This window comes from Blastocystis hominis (genome assembly GCF_000151665.1).
Source record: "Blastocystis hominis, Singapore isolate B (sub-type 7) whole genome shotgun sequence assembly, scaffold_2".
Classification (NCBI taxonomy): Eukaryota; class Bigyra; order Opalinata; family Blastocystidae; genus Blastocystis; species Blastocystis hominis.
In genome coordinates, this window is record NW_013171827.1 from 637,744 (window position 1) to 656,101 (window position 18,358).

The 18,358-nt window shown below is 46.1% G+C and overlaps 4 protein-coding genes; 1 reads left to right on the plus strand and 3 right to left on the minus strand.

Moving 5' to 3' along the window:
* Positions 1 to 747: 747 nt before the first annotated feature.
* On the plus strand, positions 748 to 1,984 carry GSBLH_T00007077001 (uncharacterized protein; the record flags this gene model as incomplete). The annotated part of the gene is given in 4 exon segments (XM_013041130.1): positions 748 to 1,176; positions 1,208 to 1,711; positions 1,741 to 1,936; positions 1,941 to 1,984. Coding segments are annotated over 4 exon segments (1,173 nt in total).
* Positions 1,985 to 2,749: 765 nt separating this feature from the next.
* GSBLH_T00002649001 (uncharacterized protein) lies at positions 2,750 to 3,386 on the minus strand (the record flags this gene model as incomplete). XM_013041131.1 has 1 exon in its annotated part: positions 2,750 to 3,386. One exon carries the CDS (start codon positions 3,384 to 3,386, stop codon positions 2,775 to 2,777), a length of 612 nt encoding a protein of 203 aa, XP_012896585.1. The 3' UTR covers positions 2,750 to 2,774.
* Positions 3,387 to 4,435: 1,049 nt separating this feature from the next.
* Positions 4,436 to 7,042, minus strand: GSBLH_T00002650001 (uncharacterized protein; the record flags this gene model as incomplete). The annotated part of the gene is made up of 3 exons (XM_013041132.1): positions 4,436 to 6,106; positions 6,134 to 6,831; positions 6,874 to 7,042. The coding sequence occupies 3 exons, from the start codon at positions 7,040 to 7,042 to the stop codon at positions 4,436 to 4,438; spliced, it is 2,538 nt and encodes an 845-aa protein (XP_012896586.1).
* An 8,809-nt stretch (positions 7,043 to 15,851) lies between these two features.
* Positions 15,852 to 16,430, minus strand: GSBLH_T00002651001 (uncharacterized protein). XM_013041133.1 has 3 exons: positions 16,401 to 16,430; positions 16,243 to 16,369; positions 15,852 to 16,210 (listed from the first exon to the last, which is right to left on the minus strand). The coding sequence occupies exons 2-3, from the start codon at positions 16,262 to 16,264 to the stop codon at positions 15,969 to 15,971; spliced, it is 264 nt and encodes an 87-aa protein (XP_012896587.1). The 5' UTR covers positions 16,265 to 16,369; positions 16,401 to 16,430; the 3' UTR covers positions 15,852 to 15,968.
* Between the last annotated feature and the right edge of the window lie 1,928 nt (positions 16,431 to 18,358).

Here is an 18,358-nt window from a genome sequence, read left to right on the forward strand (position 1 = left end):
GGGCGTTTTCTGCACATCTCGGAAATCGGGGAGATTTTTACCATTCCGGAAATCGGGCAGAGCGATCAGCGCACGTTGGCCAGGATTTTCGAGGCGAACGAGGCGATTTCCGCAGCTCTGGGTGGGTCCCGCGGGGAGCGAGGCGATGACGCGTAGAGTGTCTGCCGCTGACGATTCGGTGCGTGTTCAAGGAGCCGGTTTCGGTGGGGAAGATTCGGTTCGTGAACGGCGGAGGCGCGCCGGACTTGGGAGTTTGCCGCTTGTTGGTGCGCGAGGACGGGGTTCCCGCGTTCCAGGGCGTTTTAAAGCGCGGAGAGGTCGCGTCGGAAGGGAACGCTGAGCGTGTAGGGCAACGAAACGGTCGTGGCGCTGCAGGAGAGCGAGGACGCCCCGCAGCTCGCGCTCTCCCCGCGGCAACGCCGCGTGTCTTCGCATTTCCAGTCCAATCCGCCCAATCCGCCCAGTCCGAACAGTTCGAACGGCCGTAACAGTCCCAACAACCCGAACAGCCTTAACAGCCTTAACAGTCTTAGCAGTCTGAACAACCCGAACAACCCGAACAGCCTTAACAGCCTTAACAGTCTCTCCAACCCCACCAGCCTTAACAGCCTTAACAGCCGTAACAGTCCCCGGAGCGCGAGCAGCTTGCATCGCTACCGCAGTCCGAACCAATTCTCGCGGCGTCTGTCCGCTTTTTCAGAATTCCTCAAATACAGATCGCCCTCTCTGGTCTCGATCTCCGAAAACATGGCCGATTTCGGGAGCTCCCCGCGGTACGTGACGTCGACGTCGCTGACGGTGATCCTGCTGGAGCCGTGGGGGTCTGGGAACTACGTGGGGCTGACGGGTCTGGAGGTGGTGACGCTGAACCAGCAGAAAGTGTCGCTGACGCCGGGGCAGATCGCGGTGTTTCCGCGCGAGCTGATGAACGTGGGGTGGGAAGGGATGGTTGGGAACTTCGGAGCGCTGTTTGACGGCGTCAATCAGACGACGGACGTGAACCACATGTGGCTGGTCCCCGCGGTGATCGAGGGGAAGCACCCGATGATCCAGATCCGGTTCCCCGTTTTAATGCCGATTTGTGGAATCCGGATTTTCAATTTCAACTCGAACTCGATCGAAGCCTTCAATGGGGCCAAGTTCATCCAGATCTTCTGCAATGGGTCCATGATTGGCGTACGGTTCCACGGTTGGTTCTCCTTTGCAGAACTCGAAACTCCTCATTCGCAAGGCCCCGGGCGTTTCCTTCTTCGACTACTCGCAGTACATTCCTTTAATCGAGCCCAAAACCTCCCTGACGAAGCTCCCGTCCCTTCGGAATTTCGCGATCGTTCATTCGCCGAGACGGGTCGAGCAGGATTTTGTTTGCCCGCTCCATCCCTGCGGCTTTGTGCTGAAGCTCCAGATCGAATCCACGTGGGGAGACCGGAGTTTCGTCGGTCTGTACCATTTGGAGGTTCTGGACCCATCTGGGACCAAAATCGACATATGTCCCCAAAACATCCACCCATTTCCGGTACCGCAAACGGTGCTGTACGACAATAATCGGACCTATGAGCCCCAAATGATCAATATTCAAATAGGGACATGGGGGACAAATGATAGTTGGTGTGTCCCAATCGTGAACAGTGGAAACAGAGAAGAACAGAGCGACATAGTCAATTGTCTCTTTGTGTTCTTTGACGTCCCCGTGATTATCGGGTGTGTGAAGGTACTCCCGCGGGGAATCGTGAAGAGTAGCTATGGAACTATCGTCGCGTGCCTTCGTGCGGAATTCGTGCGTTTTCGCTGTGGCTGGACGGGAATCTGCTGTTCTCCGGGGAGCTCCGAAAATGGAGTTCGGGTAATGGAGAGGGGCAGAGCGTTCTGTTTACGGATAATGCGGCGCTGATTGAGAGGGAGGAGAGGAACGTGCGGGGCGAAGGGGACGTGAAATGTAGGTGTATCGAGCGCCGGCGGGATCGATAAAGTTTATAAAGGATGATGAAGGGGGGTAGAAGAGAAGAGAAGAGAAGAGAAGAGAGAATGGTTTGGATTTATTGGTTTTGGTTGTACCCTAGTGGGGGTGTTTGTTGAAAGAATGGAGTGGTGTGGAATGGAACAATAGAGCGGAGACACAGTGCGATTAGGATAAGAGGGTGGATAGGATACGAGAATTGGAGTAAGGATGGATTTTAATTGCTTCTTCTTTGAAGAACACTATGCTGGTTACAGGTTCTTTACTTATACCTTGTTCATTCAACAAACACTTCAATCCGTTTCAAATTTTACTATATACACACTTCCCTTTTCTTCAAATACCGCGCAGCAAGGCAAATCTCCGTAAAACCCCGTCAAATCGAATACTGCCGTCGCGATTGCTCCCTTTCGATTGATCACATCGTTCCTCCAGAAATCCGGCATGGGTACGAAGCAAACACAGTCGTTCTAGTTTAAAAAATTCTCATCGAATTCTACCACGTTGTATCGATAGGAATGCACCACCAATTAGTTTTCTCCCTGTAAATTACAAAATAACCAAGGGAGAAGGGCGTGTTCTCACCTGCTGATACTCCAAACCATGTATGTTCAGAGTGATTTCCTATTAATCGATTATGGTGTTAGCGAGAAACAAATGTTAATCGTTGGTATGGAATTGATGTGATTTTTGAGAATAAGCACAAACAATTTCGATTGAAATTATTAATACAATAATACACGTTTATTGTTAACAATTATATATCACTATGTGCTTTCAAACAAACAAAAATGCTATCATATTACACATTTAGTATTTACTTCTTCAAATTCACCAAGAACTTCGAGATTCCTGCATTGTTAGGAACGAAAGTTTTATCACCTTCGTGCCAGTTCGCAGGACAGACTTCTCCGTGTACATCACTGAACTGAAGTCCCTTGATCACACGGATCGTTTCATCCACACTACGACCAACTCCATTATCATTTATATAAATATGACGGATTTTCTGATTCGGATCGATCAAGAACAATCCTCGGAAAGCTTGAGCGTAATCCAAACCCGATTTATCTTCATTGTATACTCCATAGTTCTTCATCGTCTCACGAGTCACATCCGAAAGCAACGGAATATTGATAAGACCACCCAGTCCACCCTCGGAACGGGATGCCTTCAACCAACTCAAATGAGTATAAGGAGAATCTCCAGAAATTCCAAGCACCACAGTGTTCACTGCAGCCAACTTGTCCGCAGCATCATTATAAGCAAATATTTCGGTGGGACAAACGAAAGTCCAATCCATGGGGTAGAACAACAGAATTACCCACTTTCCCTTGTAGTTATCAAGCGAAATATTAGAAATTGTTTCAGTTCCTTGAGCTCCATTCAAACAAAAGTTGGGAGCAGTTTGACGAATCGTGACGGGCATTTCTTAACTTGAGTAAATATAGATAAACAAACAAATAAATAATTAATGAATATTAATGTAGAAAGATAGCTCATTTTTGAACAAAGAAAAGGTTGGGAACAAATGAATGAAACTCCCTTCTTTTCTCAAGGATTGTGAATATACGACAATCGTACAGTTTTTGAATGATAATGGAAAATATGGAAAATAGAATGAATAGTAGAATAGATTAGCAACACAGAATTGGATACTTGTAGATGAATATAAATGGAGTAAAAATTTAGATGTTCTGTTGTTTTAATTGAAGAGTTGATATAATAAAGAAACAATTACCAAATTGTATTGACCTCTTTTATGAAGTTGAGGTAATTCTTATTGCAACTTATCATTTCCAAGTAACATAGAAGAAAACGAAATACATCTGTTCAAATTATCACAATTACAGCAACTTATTATTGCAAATCAACACTAAGTGTTTCCATACAAAACTAAATACGAAGGAATGTCGCTCTTTTGAAATTTCATTCTCTCCTTATGTATAAACCACACATTTCAAAAAATGTGATTCTTAAGAACAAAGTTAAAATTGAAATATCCTATATACACTGACTTGATAGAAAGGCATATCATAATGTAAAAATGTAAATTCGAAAAATGGGGACACAAATGGGGAACAATTACATAGACAACAAAGATTTCAGAGAAATGTAAGTAGTAGGGGAATGGCGTAAAACACGCGGAAATCCATTTCCTACCAAATAACCGCGGAAATCAATTTTCGACCATTTTCGACCATTTTTTGCCATTTTTTGCCATTGTCTTCCTGACCACCTCGATAGCCATGGCGTAAAACACGCGGAAATCCATTTCCTACCAAATAACCGCGGTGAACTTTTTTTTCTGCCATTTCCACCATTTTCTGCCATTGCCTGCCTGGCTACCGTATTGTCCATAACAAGAAACGCGCGGAAACCCATGGCTGCCAATTTCGGCAAATTTCTGCAATGTTAACCTGACTTCCATTGTAGGCCATGGTATCCATGGTTGTCCAAAGTGAAAGATTGCTTCCTTTACTTCAGTCTATAATGCCCGAATGCAAGTGTGTGTATGTTGTCGTCCAAGATCCATCTCTTGTTGTCCGTGCAAGTCATGAGGGTCTTGGTTTGCTCCTTCGTGCTGATATCGAAGGCCTGGTTGTTGATACGCTTGAAAGTACCTTCGATCACTGCATCTTCCTTCTTCTCTGCCTCGAGGACACGCTTGTATAGTTCGATGTTCTTCACGCTCATCCTCTCTCCATCGATCACCACATTGCGAGGAACTCCCTTCGCTGCGTTATGCACTACATGCTTCTCGTCAATCAAACAGTACATCTTTGGTCTAAGTCCCACGAACTCCGTGATGCGATGCCCGTTATGCTCATCCTTGAATATGGGTCCCGGCAACTTCTTGTTGAAGTTGAGGAATGATTCCAATGAAGGGAACTTTCTCTTGTCCACTTCATGCTCGTAGTATTTTACGAGTTGTCCATAGAAGTAGCTCGTATTATCCAACTCAGAAAAGTCAAACGACTTGTACATATCGCACATTTTGTGGACGATGTTACCACGGTCGTTCAACTGCACGATGAGCGAATCCGTGTCCTGTCCCAACAACTCCACACTGTTGAATGTCGTCTTGAGCACGTTGTAGTAGAAATCGTAGATGATGTGCTTCGACATGTCGAGAATGGCAAACCCGATGAAGAACGGCTTCTCTACCTTGCGCACCGGTGTGTTCAGCTTAATGCCGATCAGATTTTCGGAATACATGGTGGTTCCAGCGATCATATCATATCCGTGCTTCTGAATGATAGCCTCACGTTCATTCCACGTGTTAGCGAACTTCACTTTCATTCGTTTCAGTCCAGTCTCAACGAATTTGCCATAGGTTGAGTTTGCCAACAGCTTGTACAGGTTCTTTTCTACGGTGGTTTTTGATTTGGCTCGTTTCTCACTCAGCATGTTCACGTACTCGAAGATAAATGGTGCCTGCTTGAAACGGATGATGCGGTAGATGTGCGTGACGTGATAACCCTGTTGAAGACCCAATTGCAGCAGAGAGTAGTGCACGAGATATTTGCGCCGAGGCACAAGATCGCAGATGAGCTTCGGTGTATTCACCTCTTTCACTTTGTCCACAATGTCGTTCTTCTCTGCGTACTTCTTGATTCCATCGGAGTACATGCCCGCCTTCTGTACGGGGAAGAATGGTAAGTCATTGAATTTATCATGGAGTTCCACTGGTGCCTCGATGTCGCACTCGATGAAGAACCCATACTTGCCGAACGTCTTGAGTGATTGCACCCATTCATTCGGATCACGGTTGATCCTTTCCATTACTTCTCGTCGCTCGGGTACACCCACTATTTCATAAGGCATCATTCTGTGCATTGCTCCTCCATACAGGTTGTTGGCGTCGAGGTAGTAGATGGATGATTGCTCTCCGTTGTTGGCGGTGCTGTCAAGGTCGACTTTGGCATGCCTTTTCACGATCTGTGTGATGCCTCCTCGAAGGTTTTTGAGTAGACGCATGAAGTCATCGATCTCATTTGTCTCCATCAATCGAATTCCCTTGCTCTCATAGAACTCACCCATGCGGTTCAAGAACACTTTCACGAGTTGTTTCTCCTCAAGTCCCTCATTCGCGTTGATGCGCATGATGTACTGAGCCCATTTCCTTGCGAGAACCATGAGGCTACTCTCGCTATGATCGCCTTCCATGGTGACCTTTAAGAAGAGCGAATAGGCCATTTGTGGTGCTGTGATGTAGTGCATCGGATCAACACCGAATGCCTTCAGTGTGGTAACGCGGAAGTGCTCGAATGCATCAGCCATGAGAGTTACATCGAGTACATTGTACAACTCGTAGTACTCACCCCATGTCTTGATATCGAAGATCTTCCACAGCTTCACCATGTGATCATATTCGCCTTGGGGCATCATTTCTCCCTTCATATCATCAATGCATTGTTCACGAGAAGGAATGGTGGTATTGTTCAATGTGTCGTACGATTTGATGAGACTGTAAAACATGGGTTCCTTCCGTGTCAACAGATCGATGTACTCGTCATTCCATTGCTTACCTCGTGATTCACAGTACTTGCGTAGTTGTTGTTTGGTGTGCACGTACAAATCGAGGTTCCCTCCGAGTGTCTGTGCGACGATGGATCTGAGAGGACTGCTGATGAGCTTCAACGAGTCCTTGAATTGTATGCCATTGTATTCGATCTGCATCTCCTTGTCCTCAGTGGTTGGAATGACTTCCAAGGAGTCACTAGAGGTTGAATGAGCTGCGATGAGTTTCATGATGAATGTGAAGTCGTAGTGAGATCCATTGTGGAAGTATACGGGTAGACGATAGTTCTTCTTGTTGAACGAGAGTTGGAGATTGCATTTGGTACAACAGGTGCATATGTACTGCCCTGCTTCGAAGTGACGTACCTCTCCCTTCCCTGTGGTGTATTCACCTGTCACATGTGCATGATGCCGTACTTTGTCGTTATCCAGTTTCTTGTGACAGAAGGGACACACGGTTGTTGCACGAAAGTCCCTCTCGATACTCGGAGAGTTCTCGAGTGGTACTTCATCGAAGAGATACTCTTTCACTCTGCTCTGCAATTGTGTGAGATAGTCCATGAAAGGGCGAAGATCCTCTTCACTCTCATGTGGTGCATGGAAGACTCGAAGTTGGCTGTCAATGGCTGGAATGCGAGACACGGCTAGACAGGATAACATGATGGGCTTGTGTCTGTTCTTGTCGTCAATTGCCGACTCGAAGTCAGCGTACACGACGACCGGTGCTGGCATTTCGTATCGCTGGTTGGTGAATCGTAACCGAGTCTCATTGGTTGACAAGTCGTACTGCTCGCTTTCATCAACGAGTTCTCGGTGCACCTGTACTTCATGAGCATGAACGGCTTTGCGAGATCCGAAGAAGTCGTCGCAGAACCTGCACTTTGCGTTTCTCGATGTATGGCAATTCTTTGCATCACTTCGTCGCATCATACGATGCTTGAAGTCGTTCAAGTCCTTGATGTACAAGAAGTGCTTTGGAGTGCCCTCAGGTAGATTCAAGTCGTTCAAGATGCAGAGGGAGAGAGGGGAACGTGATTTCTCCTTGCCCTTATACACCACATCGCATGTGAATAAGTCGAATTGTTCCTTCGTCTTATCGGTGTATCCAGGCAAGAGTGTGACCTCGAATACGTTGAGTGATACGTTCAACAATGCCTCCAATGCGGCGAATTTCTCTTCACTCGCATCGAATGGGACGTTGTCGCGAATGCCCATCGCCTCCTCTACTTCGTGAATGGTCACTCCGAATACCTTGTACTTGTCGGGTTGCTTCCACCACTTGTTGTACACGGTTGCATCGCCAATCTTGCGATTCGCGACGATCTTGTGCCCACCTTCACTGGCCAGAATGAGACACCGCTGCAGGCACCGGTTGTCATCGAAATCCGGGTTGAGTGCTGTGCGTCCGATGACGAACGGTGTGTGCTGCTTGTACCCCACGAATGAGCGTAGTGGGAACATCTCAATGTGGAAGCCGATCCATCCAGCGTACACGAAGCCACTGCCCTCTGTCTCCTGTTCCTCCACGGCATTTCGGTACCACTTCAGGTACTCCTCGATCCACTCATCGATGCGATCTCGACGAACGATGCGGAGGTGTCCCAATCGATCATCTGTGAGGTTGAGGATCTTGGGATCTCCATCATGTGTCCACATGAGGTTGTATGCCATGATGGTGATGAAACATTGATTGTATTCACGCATACCATTGATGATGAACTTTTTCAAGACTTCATTGAATTCATTTGTCTCATCGAATATGAGATTGATCGGTTCCACTTCCTCATCGCTCTTCTCACCCGGTAGTCGAACCCACAGTCTGTTGTCAAAATCGTTGTTGAGACGGAAGTCCTTCTTGGTGCGCTTCTCCTTCACCCACTCCTTGTACATGTCTCCTTGTACGGTGTGATAATACGTGAGTGCATACCCGAGTGACGAGTCGATCACATCACTCAATCGTCCCTGTGATACCTTGCGATCGAATCGTTCATATGCCTTATTGCGTCTCATTTCACGTCTCTTCTCCACGGTGTTCAGGTAACCGGGTAAGTGACGTTGTCGCTTCTCACCGAACTTGTGCCCATCCCACTCGTACTCGAGGTAGCGCTCGTTCCATGCCTTGCTTCCCACGACGAGATACTTGCGCTTTCCAGCAGGATCACGCACTCGTTTGCGTGACGGACGTTTCGGAGGCTCAGGGAAACTATCACTGTCATCATAGTGTTTCTCAACTTCACGTTTACGCAACCCACGTTTTGAGGGTGCGAAAAAGGCGATATATTCATCGGGTATATTTAATCCAAACACCTTTCTCGAGAGATAGGCTCTCGTGTCAGGAATGGTCTGATCGGTGAACGTATCGCCGATCATGTAGTACTTGGCGGCCAATCGTTTCCAGGTCGGTCCACCGATTTTGATTTGTTTTCCAGTCTCAGGGTTGATAGTATATCCTACGCGTTGTGAACTCATTTATATAAGGGTCACAAAATCTTTAAGTGGTGATACACGTGTGACCAAAGTGAAATAGTTAGGAGCTTGGCTTCCTCCTTGAGCTACCGAAGGCATCCCTAGAATGGGAAAATGGCATGACCATCCGCATCGTACTCGAATTCATCGATGTCGTAGAACTCGGATTCCGATGAATCAGAATCACTAGAATTGGGGTCAACGAATGCAATGCTAATGTCTGGATCATTATCGTATGCCTCAGCTTCTTCTTTGGTCATTTTCACCCATTGTCCTTTTACGCGTCTGTAGTTGTCATGGAGTAACTCGTAGTATGCTGTGCCACCAATAATCATGGAGCGATTGCTGGGAGAAAGCATTCTCGACTTGGGAACATATTTCGTCGTATCTGGTGGTAAAGGTGTATCGTACAAGCGATTCAATTTCTCGTCGTACTTGTATCCACGCTTGAGAAGGTTCCAGAAGCGAACTCCGTTGATTTGGATTTCTCGGCCAGTATTGGGATTCAAAGTGTGAGTAGGTCTATTCATTTATATATTTATATATTTATATTTTCTCTTTTAACCCTAGATGCTTCCCTAAATGAAGTACAAGAAAACAGAGAACAACACATGGTCTTCCCTGGTACGCACTTGTGAGGACGAGAATATCGAACTCGCCGACATCATCATTCACACCAAGTATCCGATCAATTCAGAGCGTCTATTCGGTTTCAGTGTTTGCACTCCGCAAGCAAATGTGAACTGTGGTTTAATATTGCACGACTATGATTGCATGGAGATGACGTTGGATGAAACTCGTCCACCCTTGTTTACCGAGGATGAATGGGAGTATCTATTGCCTCAATTGAAATCCAACGGTTTGCTCGGTGTGCCTCTGAATATTTTCGGACGGGAACAGCAAACCTATCCTTATGTCGTACCTGTGGTAACCGAGAATCGTGCTGTTTACTTCTTCTCCAACTACTATGTACGCGTGGTCTACAAGGTGGTGGATGATGAAGTGCCTCCCGAGTTGTCCGATCTGTTCATCGATGATGGCGCGTGTCTGAAGGGTGTGTACGTTCGTGCATATCAAAGACAAAGTAAATAAAAAAGTAAATGTCGTACATTTTCAGTAGCAATGGAAACAACTACACGTTCAAGAAGCTCGACAACATGCTCATCAACATGCCAGAGAAGGACGGTCATCATGTGCTAATTCGAGAGACAGTGGATGGTGTTCCTCAGTACTCGTGGGGCAGTGCTTCATGCATCGTGAAAGCGAACGAAGCATTTGTCTTCGAGTACACACCAGAAGCTACCGAATCATTCAATGGCGAATGGGGTGGTGATGGTATGCCGCCTATGCCGTCCGGATCGTACCTGATAACCACGACTGTCATAACGTACCTTCCTGAAGACATGTTCAACGATTGCGACTCAATCGAATCGGTGGTTGAAAAGGGTTATCGAGTGCTAGTCACGTTTGACAACACGCCTATCCTAGACAGACCGTACATCGATACATTGAATAGTCTTGTATCTCATACTGGTTATGCTGTTGTGAATATTGGGGGAAGCAACGCTTCCCCCTACAACTCTCCTGTCCTTCGTACGTATTCGAATCTTCCTCTCATGCTTCTAGGTGGTGTGAAGAGCATCACGATCGTTTTCGAACACCTTTCTTCTGTGGCGGAACGAAGTTCCGCCGGGACGACTTCGTCGTCCCATTTTGACTCCTCGTAATGGGTCGATGTGACCTTGCTGCATCTCGCAATGCATTGGGTTCCTTTCGACTCTTGGATCGCGTGACTGGTGGTGCTGGCTGTGGTTTGCATTTGCTTGCCAGGAGTTCCCAATGATAGCACTTCTGCTTGCTACCGCTTTCCATATTCTTCACTTCGTACATCAATGGCATGAATCGATCGTCAATGTCAACAACTTCATACAAGTCCTGAGACCATTTGCTGGTCAATGATCGCTTTTCCAGAACGCGAGGTCTTCGTGTCACTCGAACATAATCACCCACATCGAATTGAGGCGTCGTGTCCTTCGCTGTCATGTTGGATGGTTCTGTTTTCTCCGTGTACAAGATGTTGTTGTTCCAAATGTCAGTGGGTGCATATCCGGTGTCTCTGTTCTTCCTTGCATTGTGTCTACGAACGGCACCATCGATCAAGTCGAACCACACACCTTTCGATTGATTGAATGGAACCATGATGTCTTCCTTGATATCTCGAATTGCTCGTTCGGCTAGTACTGCTTTATTCGCTGAATCCATGTGATACATGGTGATGTCAGTACTTGGTCCAAGATGTTGGTACGAAAGATGGCATTGGTGAACTCGGTACCTCGATCAGAGCAAATATGCTTTGGTGGTCCGTATGTTTGAATGATGTCCTTCATCGCATGCGTGACTTCTGTGGCACTCTTGCTTTTCAGTCGCCAAGCCATCAGGTATTTCGAATATCCATCAATGCATACAAGGACATACTTGTATCCACGATTCTTGTGGAATCCTGTGGACTTCTGGCTGCCCAACACTTCCTGAATCCATTTGTCTTGTTTGGAAGAGAAATCGATGAGATCGATGAAGTATATGTTTCTCTTGAATGAACTGATGATCACTCGAGTTGCACCTTTTCGCTTGGCTGGTTTCCGTAGTTCCTTGATTTCATTCATAAATGAACCGCTTTATTCAATGGCTGAAAAGTGCATGGAAATGGATGAGTGGAAGGAAGAACCACAAACTGGTGGTTGTGATGGGACAGCGAAGCTGTCCCGGGGAGAGCGAAGCTCTCCCCATTGATTCGAAATGCAAGGACAGATGTCATTGCTTGTGCGTGTACAACGAGAAGAATGGATCCGATGACGACAGTGGGAGTGATATATCGATCAGTCCGACAGAGATTAAAGTGAAATGAGGGATGCCTAAATAGATTTAAAATAATGTAAACATAAATAGAAATACAAATGAACTGTTGGATGAATGATGAACGTCTTGATATCACACGTAAATACGTGCATGATATGATTAATTCATTTGTTGAGGACCCAAAAGGTACAAATTATCATAATGAGTATAATCCTCCATATATGTTGATAAATTCACCTGATCTTCAACATCTTCTTGTGAAATCATGTTATGATGATAAATACATAGTGAAGTATGGGGGACAAAGTGGGGCGACAAAGTCGCCCCGGGAAGCCGAAGGCTTCCCACAAAGTCCCGCCGGGGAAGCTTCGCTTCCCCGAAACATTGCTGAACTCCGTGCTTTCAATGAGAATATCTATGATATCGAAGGTCATCGTGTGATGACATTAGGTGGTGATATAATTATCATTGATATCGATGGTGTTGCATTTGATCAACTCGAATGTGTATCGGGTAAACGATTACCGCCAAAGTAAAAGACTGGAAGCTATGGTTTCCAAGTCGCCCTTATTTCACTTTGTCCCTTAAAGTTCTACAATCGTGACTTGGAAGTTCGAGTATAAGTGCGAGATAGTTGTATCACCACCGCGTGTCACAACGAGTTGTAATCCACCATCTTTTAACGGTGAAAATATAGATGTGCCAGAGACGTTCATTGTTGGGGTCGGGTTGTCAAGTGTTGTCTTCAGCAACGTTGCTTGAGACGTAGTGATTACCAAGGTCGGCGTGTCTGTAAAGCCTACGAGTGCCTGCTCGTAGTTACCACACTTGAGACTCAAATTAATCGTGACCAGATACTTGCTGTTCGAAGATAACGTGAGATCTTCCGTCAAGTTCGAATTGTCTGATCCGAGTATCTCGGATACGACGGTGTGACCACTACCAGACCAAGAGTACGTGAACGTCTTGGAGAACTTGGTAGGCTGTGGCTCGAAGGATATTCCACTGCTAGTCACGTTCAGCAAGTACGATCCTGAGTTGGACGGGATGGTCAATTTGCTCACACCCGTTCCATAATTGATCACGATACATTGTTCTTCATTCGTACATCCAAGAATATCTTTATAGATTACATTGGAGTCAAGGATGCTCGTTGTGGGTACTTCAGTATTTGTCTCGTTCTTGAAGACGAAGTAGCCAGAAGAGTTATTCATCGCAGGCACGTTCACACCGAATGCACTATTGCCCTTGTAAGCAATGAGACACAGGTTCGTCGACTGCACGCCGAGGCAATCGTGGAATAGAGTTGAGGCGTTCATTGTCTCGAATGTGTACTGAATTCCGAAAGCCCCAGCCTCTACTCCTTTCAGGATGTACGTCCCGGACTGATCTGGCAGGAACAGATCTGTACGAGTGCTCGTTGTCGAGTTCCAGTTGGCAATCGCGTACTTGTTCGATGTGGTACCGAGACCGATAGCTGCGTTGATCGTAGTCGCGCTGAATAACAAGAACGAAGGATTGCCATCTTCGTCCATGTTCAGCACGTACTTACCGCTACTAGGCAGATCGAGCTCTCCGAATGTGCTATTGTTGATAAAGTACGGAATCGTGCCTTTGGAATCAATGGTAATCGCCTGGTTGTCACTGCCTTTGAAGTACGAATTGTCGAGCGTGGTGAACTCTTCAGGCTGCTCAGGTACTACGGCACCCGAATCAACCCAGGTGAAGTCGTTGTTGTAATTGCTGAGCACGAAGGTGCCATTCCCACTTGGTAGTGGGAAGGTCTTGAATGCTCCATTATGGTAGTACTGGAGACCAGTCGTCATCTCCTTGCGTTTGAATACTCCGTTCTGGAGATATACAAGTTTCTCTGCTGTGCTTGACATTTATTATATAGCGAGAACGATTTTTCTCCCCTATAGTAAATGGCAACTACAATTCCTCCTGTGCATAACTACGAATCGCAGATTGTGTTCAGCAATCAGTCCAATAACATCAAGTCGACCGATGTGATCAATTGGACGATCGCACCATCCGGTGATGACGTGTACTTCAATCTCTACAAGTCTCGAATGACGTTCAAGCTCAAGATCACCGGGTTGGCAAATAACGCAACAGGTTCACCCAAGGTATTCTATGTTCCGGTGAAGAAGAACATGTCGGGCATTGTGAACAACACGAAGGTCACGTACACCTATTGGAATGGTGAGAACCTGGCGTCCTTGCCTCTGAGTGCTGACAATGAAAACATCGGTCAGATCCGGTCACTCTTGAATGCGCTCACGGACAACAAGCACAACAATGTGGTGAATGAAGGATTGAAGGAACTGTCCTACATCTACTACGATGCATTGGACTACGATACTGACGATGAAACCGAGAGAGCTGCGGCCATCCTGGGTCGACCTTATGGTGGGAAGTTGTTCTACAACATGCTCAAGTTCGTACAGCCGAACAATTCGACCACGGCGTACACGACGATCAATGTGAACTTTGCAGACATCTTCGAAGGTTGTTCTCAGGAACGATTCATCAATCTCACGCAGATGGATGCTCAGATCTATCCCACGAACGACGATGCATACTTCTACATCGATGCTGGCAAAATCAATACCGCTACAAGTCCGGACGCTGTTCCATCAGCCACGGCTTTCACCGGTGTATACTTCGATACATGCACGCTTTGGTATCACAGTTACAAGACGAGTGATGATTCGACCTTCGATCCTGAAGACACTCAGTTGGTGAAGAACCAGATCATGACCAAGACGTTCCGTATTCCAAGTGGACAGGGATTCATCGATGATCGTGTGTTGGTTAACTTCCCCGTCAAGATGATGTTCATGATGTTCACGGACGACGATGGTGATTTCTCGGAACTCCTTGATGTGCGATTCAAACGTATCTCCTTGAACATCGCTGGTGAACAGAAGCGTATCATCAATGTAGACAACACGAACACACCCGACGGCATTGATCACACTTTCTTCGAATGGATGGACTATCTTTGCAATAGTCGTTCCGACGAGTACGACACGCTGTTGACGTACAAGACGTGGTTGAATCAGTTCCGCATCTTCGCCTTCCCGTTGGCCGAGTGGTTCCCGATGCGAGCATCGAATCAGATCCAGTTCGAAATCGAGTTGGAAGAGGATGTTGCAGCGACGATCCAGATGCACCTCATCATGATCCGTGCCAACACTGTGGGAGCGTAGGGGAGCCGCAGGTTTGTATGGTAACTAATATCACTTAAAGATTTCAAAACATAAATATAAATAGATATGAGCAACAAGATTCAGGTTTTCGATCTTTCCAATGCTTCCGATGTGTCTCTCACTTCGAATGGATTCAAGAAGGGTGATGATACGGCGAAGTATGTTTGCAAGATCACCGATGCTACCATTGTTTTCGTGGGTGACAACTCAAAGTTCAACACTGACAAGAAGAAGCAATTCAACACTATCACCATCACACTTCCCAAGGAGCAATCGGAAGAGTTCAAAAGAATTCTTGATGAGACGAAGAGAGATAGTCGATCGTACAGTGAATACGAAGGTGAGATCCAGTTCAAAGTGAAATTGAGTCCGAGCACGAAGATCGTGAATAACGACAAGAAACCGATCAAGATCGATCTACGAAATGTGCGCCTGTGCCGATCTTCGCGAATACAAGGATGCAACGATCGATATCGTAGTAACTGGTACGAGCAATGAATTTGAGGGCAAAAATGGTGATATGTTTTCGTACATATCACTCACGGCAACTCAAATCAAGATCAAGAGTATGAATAGTGTCTTCGATTGCGATTTCTTGTAAGAGGTATGTGTGATAGATTCCTTTTCACTTTGGGCATCGCGGATGTCGTGATAACCAAAGTAAATAGGGGCAACTGCGTTGCCCCGGGAAGCCGAAGGCTTCCCACGAAGTTCCTCCCTAATAAATGGAAGATAGTCCGTACATTCCCAACATAGACACTACACTACTCTCGATCAAGAACCGAATAAGACGATTTAACCATCGATGTCCGTATAACAACAAACGATTGACGAGAAGAACAGAAAATACGCTCAATCAAGCCGAAGTAATGCAGGATACCATCAAACAACGGATGGAGAATGAAACCGATGAGGAGAAGAGCAAGCAATATGCCAAAATACTGAAAGAATTAGCCGACTATATCCAGCCAGAGCAAACCATTGACGAGCAGTTGCAAGACCTTCGACAAAACAAGGAGAGCATGGGCATTATGAAGTTCGATTGGGAACTTGATTGTCAGGACACATTCCTCAATCAATTCACGCTCATCATTGCTCCTTCCAAGTCGGGTAAGTCGTTCCTCATCAATCAGTTGTGCTACGAGATACCTCACTCGTTCGACAAGATCTGCTTCTTCATGGGAAAGGCCAGCTATGAAAACAAGTGTCCACAAGTGCTCAAACATGTCGCCAACAAAGCAGGCATCAAGACGCAATGGATCAACACCGATAGCGAAGTGCGTCCTGACTTTACGGATAGCGAGGACGTCGCGTACAAACAATTGAATGACGATGGATCAAGTGTGGCAATCTACAATGACACCACATACCCCTCGATCTACATCTTCGACGATTTATATACGAAGCCGAACGATCACTGGGTAGTGATCTTCATGGACACCATGGCTTGCATGAGTCGACATCGGAAGACCAGTTGTTTCATTGCATTCCAAGGATTCACCAAGTTGAGCAACAAGATCCTGGACAACGCCACTCGAATCTTCTTGTACTACGATATCCTTGGACGAGTGGATCTGTGGCGCAAAATGAAGATACCACCACCGTCCAATTTGAGCGAGGTACTTCGTGATATCCAGATGGGCATGCACACACGATGGTACTACCTGGATGACGATTCGCTGGTCGAGTACGTCCCATACGAACTGAGTAGCAAACAACAAGCAATCAACAAGATGCGATCGAAGTTACCGAAGGCATTGAGTGATGAACGAAAACGCAAAGAAGTGGAAGAGAAACAACGACAAGTGCAGCAACTCGAAGAGGAACTTGGACGCACTTCCGACAATAAGAAGACCAAAGTGAATAAGGGACGCACGTACAATCTCTTGGACATCAAAGAAGCCGTTGAAATCAAACCACAGGACTACAGCAAAGCCATCAACACGAAGGAATTCCAGTTCGTACAGAAACCGAGAGATGGAACACAGAACTACACGAGCGACACTTCTACCAAGCAGAAGAAAGGTAAGGGACTGCGTTCCAAGTACGACTTGACATAACCGTGATGGCCAAAGTGAAAAAGGATCGACCATGTTTACTTTGGGCTAACCATCCAAGTCACTTCGCCAACCAAGGCCAACACGAGCCTGCTTTGCTTCTTTCTCTATTTCTGGAATAATGTCAAATCTCTCTTTTTCCCATACATCCATTGGAATCGTATAATGAGTCTTACGTACCTTTTTCCCACCATACTTCTTACACAAGTCTAAAAGGATTTTATCGATCTCGTCTTTGAACGTGAAACCATTCGGTATGTCTTTCACTCTATACACACATACACGTCCCTCTCTATCCATTTTGGAACATGTACTCTTCCATTTATCTGATTTAACATGTTGTGAATAGATGTGCACATTATCATCATTTTCAACGATAATGTACGTTATGAAAAAGTACCATTGTTGACCTACTTTATTTGGCACACGGCGATCCTTCAATTCCTTGTTTTCCTGCTTCAGCTCTTCGTTCACCTTTCGAAGGTAGTCATTGTCCTCCTCTCGAAGACGAGTGAGGAATCTATACACATCGCAGGCAAATGCAGGATCTGCCCACATGAGGCATGCGTGAAGCAACTCTTCGCAGATGATGTAACCCTGATTAGCACCACCAAAATCAGAGAATGAAATATACTGAATCACGTCGCAAATATCAAACTTGCCATTTTGACCCTCGTTTGACAGGTGGCCCGAATTCGGGCCACCTGTAGATTGCCCCTCTTGACCCTCGTTTGACAGTAGGCCCGAATTCGGGCCTACCGTAGATTGCCCCTCTTGACCCTCGTTTGACAGGGGGTGGGAATTCCCACGAGCTGTAGATTGACCGTTTTTGGCACTATTTTCACCTGCTTTTGCCATGTGTTCGATCAGTTCTTGGGTTTGCTTATTCTCAAGATATTTCTTGAATCGCTTGTTTGTTCCGTGCTTCTCGTTGTATTGTCTCAACAAATCAGAGACAAGGTACATTCGAATACCATTATCAAGGCACATACGAATCTTGTAGTCGTAGAAGTCAATCTCTTCGAATTTCATTTCTATTTGTATTTATGTATTGAACTCTTTTAAGTACAATAGTTACAATAGGGGACACAACGTGCCCCCGGGGAAGCGAAGCTTCCCCTTACACCCTCTGGATAGCTGGGTCAACAGCGTCGTGCGTGTACAAGTGAAGGAGTGCCAGGTAGCCACAGTTGTTGGCAAAGATCGACTGGTATTTCACTTTGTTCACACGGAACACACGGTTCGTACCTGTCAACGGGAAGTCATTCATCTCGCCAAAGCTG

What these genes read in the sequence shown, in the direction of transcription:
- GSBLH_T00002651001 (XM_013041133.1), bottom strand. Translation starts at nt 16,264, where the DNA reads ATGCCTGCTTTGTTGGCGACAT. An exon ending in GCCTGCTTTGTTGGCGACAT is followed by an intron (nt 16,211 to 16,242) that starts GTTTGAGCACTT and finishes TTGTTTTCATAG; the next exon opens with CTGGCCTTTCCCATGAAGAA.